Source organism: Sinocyclocheilus grahami, unplaced genomic scaffold, assembly GCF_001515645.1.
Source record: "Sinocyclocheilus grahami isolate Dianchi unplaced genomic scaffold, SAMN03320097.WGS_v1.1 scaffold45.1, whole genome shotgun sequence".
NCBI classification, from domain to species: Eukaryota; Metazoa; Chordata; class Actinopteri; order Cypriniformes; family Cyprinidae; genus Sinocyclocheilus; species Sinocyclocheilus grahami.
This window is the reverse complement of record NW_015505224.1, coordinates 2,343,724-2,349,768: the sequence shown is the minus strand read 5'-3', so window position 1 is coordinate 2,349,768 and position 6,045 is coordinate 2,343,724. Positions and strand designations below refer to the sequence as shown.

The window sequence follows — 6,045 nt, the reverse complement described above, 5'->3', positions numbered from 1 at the left end:
AGAGAACAAATTAGTAGTACAGTAAATACTTAATTTGTGTTCACAATATCTTCTCAAATGAAAATACACTCTAAAAATATACAATACCTTAAAAACAAAAATTCCTTCCCAATTCAAAAAGACAATCTGTTGAAACTAAACTGCAAAAATGGCTTGCTCCAAAATCCATAGATTCCTGATGTCAGAAAACCAAAACTCATTAACATATAACTACCCACCTTCATAATTAAACGTTTAATTGTCATTCCTAAAATCAGAAAAACATAGTTAATGGCTGTGTGTAGCACCTACTGCTCTGCAAATGCTTCAAAAGCATCTCAACATAAGGAAAAAGGGTCGAAGTTCATTTTAACAAGGTCCCAAAATCTTAACATTTTGTGCAGCACATTCTGCAACAGCAAAAAGCCGTTTTCACATATGACAACAGTGTTTACACAGATACCTTAAAGGCATAGCAGCAAAAAAACTTTGGTTATGAAAATGGCATTTCCAGTCATTTAAAGAGGACCTAAAGTGGTTAAAAAATACAAATATAGACCCCTTGAAAGCCGTCACCTGAAAATGTGAAATTTTATAACATCCACAGAAATGCAGTGAGAGATTTGAGATATCACTAACCGCATGCTACTCAATTCAAATGCTATTGTGATGACATGTAATTTGCTATAGGTCCTTTCCATGTGAGTGTCTAAACAACACTTCACAGCTACAGAGCATTTGGCCATAGCAGGGCTCTTGTCATGCTCGATGCGAGAGAAATGCTAACCATCACTACTCTGTAAGGCAGCTGACACAAGGAAGCCAGAAAAGCCTCACACTCACCAGTCAACATATTGAACCGCAGTACTTGTGAGTTATGACTGGCCTCACAATTACTATAAGTGGACATCCTCCTCACCCTCCCTTCATTCCCAGCACAGCATGATGACAGAGGTAACTCGTCATTATTAAATCAGGGGAAAGAGAAGCTAAAAATGGATTTTCAGGAATTGCGTGATTGCTCCGTTGGCCTAGATATCAAGGCGTCATATGGCCTTGTCAATCAGCCATCTCAGTTCTGTTGGCAGACACACTGCTGTGAACTACTGAATTATTTTAGATGAAAGTGTTAGAGGATTATTCAAATTGCCATGCACTTGACTAAAGCAAAAACATATAGCAATTAATAAAATGCAACACTGCCCTCTAGAGGAGAGCCAGATATATACAGCAATGGTTTTATTTGGACCCAGCCAGACAGCAGTAATAATATAAATTCAGATTTTAATTAACAAGAAACTCAATGAACAATGTTATCAATTGACCATTTATGGCCAGTTAATCAGGTACTCCAAAGTCATTCTGCCTGAGAGATCAAATGTGTAAAGAGCTTTACTTGAATAAACTCTAAAGAATCTCTCACCAATATATCAAAAGCTGTGCTGCTGTGCCTTTTTTCATCTAATCTGATGTCAAACTGCAATTAAAGTTTTAGAACATGTGCCTTCTGGTTTCCTCAAAGGGAAAAAAATGGTTCACAATACACTTTGTGAGTGCAATCTTCTACTTTTCTAATGCTATTACACCTTCAGAGGAGAAGTGGTTCCTCCAAATCTCTTAAATCACAACATCCTCGATTTATCAGGCAGTTTATATATTACTCTCTAAATACGTGGAAAATCCTCATGTTTATACCAATACACACAGGTTTCATTTGCTCACGTAGCTCGCTATCTCTTTATCCAGGGCGAAGGCAAAACGGCGGTTAAGGAAGAGGAGCTGACCATGGGGAAGCAGTCTGTGCAACAATGCATCCACGCGATCACTTTTCAGCAACATCTGAAAATAACAGCTATGTCAGCCAGAGAGAAAAAGGGTAGCATCAAATAATCAATAGCTTGGCAATTTGCCTATTTACTTTGAATGTGTGTCCTTGTTCACTGTATGACAACAACTCCAGCCCTATTCATTCAGTAATTGGAAAGAATATAATTCTTTAGTAAATTTCTGCAGAAAATACCCCCAAGCTCATTGGATTGCTTTTCTGTGAACGTATTGATCACAGTGTAATTAACAGATTATCATGTTTCTCTCACAGAGTGAGATGTATATTCTTATCCTTTCATTGTGCCCACTGCTAGTCTTTTGGTAGGAAGAAACTAGACCAGCAGACATAAGAAAAACATTGCGCTCAGAGTACTTTATAAGATTGCTGGAGTTCAACAGAAGTTCAATTTCAGCTGTAACAATAAAAGCAATACAATAGTTTTCAGACTCTAGGCTGCATGAATCTACACAATGATACAATGAAAACATCAAACAACAAATACATTCACACAACAGTCACTCAAACACACAGTAATAATAACTTTTTACACTACCATGTATTGTTATTGAAGTCAGTAAGATTTTTCAGTATCACTATTTCAAATGAATGCTGTTCTTTCAAACTTTCTATCCATCAAAGAATCCCCAAAAAATGTATCATGGTTTCAACAAAAATACTGAGCAGTACAACTGTTTTCAACATTGGTAGTGATGAGAAATATTTCTTCAGCACCAAATCACTATATCAGAATGATTTCTGAAGGATCAGGTGACACTGAAGACTGGAGTAATCATCACAGGAATAAATGACACATATCAACATTTTTTTTTTTGTAAAATTTCACAATATTACGGTTTTCATTTTTGATCAAGTGCCTTGATGAGCATAAGAGAAAACATTTTTAAAAATCTTACCGACCCCAAAAGTTTTGAACTGTATAGCGAACATATTCAATTTTTTGGATAAATTTAAATTTTGGTGATGAATTTTATACCCATATGCAAACACGCAAGCACAGTGAACAGATTAACATGCAAACATACATGCAACACATATACAAACATGTACATGCATGCACACACAGACAAGATACTTCAAAAACGACGGTCTAAAAAAATATCGGATGTCACATTATTGTAGTATTTTTATAAGTTCTATAAGTAAGTGTTTCAGAAAGTAATGATTTCCAGTGAGCAGCAGTGGCTCCTCAACAAGCCACACAATATACTGTAAGTTATTACTCATAGCTGTAGCACAAAACATGCTGGATTTGTCATCGTTAGTTTTGCTAACATTTTCATTCATGTTAAGTTTATTTTCATTAAGTCTTGAGCCCTATGGATAAGCAATAGTAACTGAGCACCCCTAATAAAACAATCACTAGTCCCAGAAAAACCTCACCTCAGCACCAGGTCCCAGCAGACGTAGCTCCTCCAGGCAGTGACGTGCAATGTTGCGAAGCGCTCCCTCTGCGAGCAGGAGGTTTTCGTGTGGTCTGCAGACCAGACTGAACACTAGAGACAGAACCCCCAGCCACAGAACAACACTCCGATCTGGAAAGAGCTCTGCATTGCCCAGGGAAAACATGCCGCTGTCAGCTTCACCCAGAGCTGCAGCCTCCTCACCCAGCACTGCCTCCACACACAAACCGCCTGAGGCCTCCCTACTCAGAGCCACAGCACTCCTCACCTGCCTGACAGAGAGAAAAGGGGCAGAAAAAAAGAGAGTATTGTTTCCCTTGGGTACACATACAAAGTACCAGTAGACATTGTTTCTGACAAAATACCACTGTTACTGCAATTGTTGCTAATACAGATATTGGTATTAGCAGGACAGTTACCCAAAAATAACATTTCTGTCATCATTTGCTCACTCTCATGTTGTTCCAAACAAACCTGTATGATTTCTTTCTTCTATGGAACAATAAATAAATCAATAAATATGTGGAGAGTTGGTTTTTTTTTGTACATATACAAGTCAATGGTAACCAAAACGGTTTGGTTACCATCCTTCTTGAAACTATATTTTATGTTTCACAGAAGAAACTCAGTCATACACGGGTTTGGAACGACATGGGGTGAGTAAATGACGATAGAATTCAATTTTGGGGTGAACTATCTCAGTCATCAAAACAAAATGATGTAACAAACATTTGCATGAAATCTCCCATTTGTTACTGTAATAATTTACTGTTGTCGGTTTGATTGGGAGTAAGAATTTGGCGGAAATGGTTTACAATCGTGAATTCATCTGACCTCGCTACCACGTGGAGTTTCTCTTTCTGCATCAGTCGTCTCTGCTCCGGTGTGAAGTCAGCGTCTCCGGTCTCCGGTCCCCGGTCCCCGGTCCCCGGTCCGAACACGCGCGCGTACAGTATCCGACTCTCGGCTGCGGACAGCGCGCTCACCGGACACACCGTGTGAATTAAGAAACAAATCACCATAGCTGATCTGGCATATCATAAACACCTGAAGAAAACACTCACAAGAAAATATACTTAGTAATACATTTGTGTCACAAAGTCATGATGCCAATGTAGACAAACTCTGCATGATTACTTCCGTATTTGGTCACATGACTGTGGATCAGCTGATCAATTTTGCGCAGCTCCTTTGTTTTTAGCTCTAGATGGCGATCTTGGATGACTGATACATAGATATCCTGTACATATCTATGGACTTACAGGTGTTCTGCTGAAATGATGGACACATTCTCAGGACACAACATAGTATTAAATCTATTTAACGCCAGCGAAAGTTTTTACCATTTTAATAAGCAGTTTATTTCTAGTATTTTTTACTGTTTCATTTCAATTTATGTCATATTTGGGACATAAATAGCGTTTAAAACGTTGATTTGAAAGATTTGAATACGCTCTTTAGCAATAAACATTCATTAAAATCAAAATTCAATACAATTTCTAAATTGTTTACAATTTATTTTTTACATAACAGGTAAAAGAGTTCAATGGTTTGGCTTTGCTCTCAGCATTACAAATTGGTTACCTGTCTTCCCACCATGAAAGGTCTTACTAATGTCATTTCTTTTCATTTTTATTTGTATTTTATTGTATTTTTTATTTTATTTTTATTTATCTATTTTCTGTTTTGTTTTGTTTTTTTATTCTTTATTTATTTTTATTTATTTATTTATTTTTATTTATTTATTTTTATTTTTTTATTTTTTGATGGAGGGATCTTACCTCATGTTGCATACAAAATGTGGTACAAACTTTTATGTTTTGGACAATTTAAGAAGTGAATTATTAAATGTGCTGTATATACTGTTCTTAAGCCACCACAAAAGTTTTTCAAAACTTCTGTCAAAAGAATTTAATAATATACTAACTTACATTAACTAATTAGGATATAGTACATTCTTCAGTCTGATCTATGTACCTGTGAGGTATGCAAGTTTTAAAATGTATCCTAGTGACAGAAAAAAAATTTGAACAAGTCTTTAATTGGACAGTTCTCCGCCCAACAACATTCTCCAATGTGTGCATGTTAAACAAAGTAGCATGTTTATACACATACAAAGTGCCATTGACAGACGACTAAGTTGGACGTATTCAAACACATGCGCTCTGACACACACAATGGACAGCTGTTTTGCTTAACAACTGCTGGTCATGCTCACTTAACCCATGAGGGAGGAGGACACACATCTCCCCCCACTTCCTGCTACATTCAGGAACCAAAACTACAAAACCGATAGCCTGACAATGAATGAAAAAAAAGGTTTTACTGAAGATACAGGAAGTCAGTAGGCAGAAACAAAAGCCAAGGCCACATTCAGAAGATCTTGCTGTTGCAAAAGTGATAGGGTGTGGTTACAATGATGGCAATACTCCAGCCTTTACAGCCGATTCTGGTAATTTTTAGATTCAGAGGCAGGCTAGCAAAGCAGAAACACAATGACAATGGAAACTCTGCATGCGTGAGATCCTCTTACTCAAATTCGACGTTTTACTGGCTCTCTGTGGTTGAATTAAAACCACATATACTAGATATCCAAAGTCAGAAACAAAACCTGAAGTTTCAGCCTTCAGACTTAAAAGGAAAATATTATTAGACATTGATTCCAGCACACAAAAAATACTGAATTCATTATTTTAAGGCAGTTCAATTAATATATGCATTACACAATGTGCAGACTGTAAATGTAAAATGTAAATGGCATTTACAAAACTGTATAGAACCTTATTGCAGTAACTTGTAGGGTAAAAATGTTAACTA

At 36.8% G+C, this 6,045-nt stretch overlaps 1 protein-coding gene across 4 annotated transcripts; it reads right to left on the bottom strand.

Annotated features, from left to right (window-relative positions):
* Positions 1-1,203: 1,203 nt before the first annotated feature.
* Positions 1,204-4,432, bottom strand: LOC107582535 (AP-5 complex subunit sigma-1-like). 4 transcript variants are annotated; one of them, XM_016268430.1, is made up of 4 exons: positions 4,366-4,432; positions 4,063-4,275; positions 3,209-3,500; positions 1,204-1,818 (listed from the first exon to the last, which is right to left on the bottom strand). In XM_016268430.1, the coding sequence occupies exons 2-4, from the start codon at positions 4,248-4,250 to the stop codon at positions 1,690-1,692; spliced, it is 609 nt and encodes a 202-aa protein (XP_016123916.1). In that variant the 5' UTR covers positions 4,251-4,275; positions 4,366-4,432; the 3' UTR covers positions 1,204-1,689. The 4 variants fall into 4 exon arrangements, with proteins under 4 accessions (XP_016123916.1, XP_016123917.1, XP_016123918.1 ...); XM_016268431.1 differs by adding an exon at positions 1,898-1,941 and having other exon boundaries at positions 1,739-1,818; positions 4,063-4,390; XM_016268432.1 differs by having other exon boundaries at positions 1,761-1,831; positions 4,063-4,390.
* Positions 4,433-6,045: the final 1,613 nt, after the last annotated feature.

Bases quoted from the DNA above. Each gene is read 5' to 3' on its own strand.
- LOC107582535 (XM_016268430.1), bottom strand. From the start codon at position 4,250: ATGGTGATTTGTTTCTTAATTCACACGGTGTGTCCGGTGAGCGCGCTG. The intron at 3,501-4,062 runs GTCAGATGAATT...TCTCTCTGTCAG, and splicing joins AAACTCCACGTGGTAGCGAG to GCAGGTGAGGAGTGCTGTGG. The intron at 1,819-3,208 runs GTGAGGTTTTTC...TGTTATTTTCAG, and splicing joins TGCTGGGACCTGGTGCTGAG to ATGTTGCTGAAAAGTGATCG.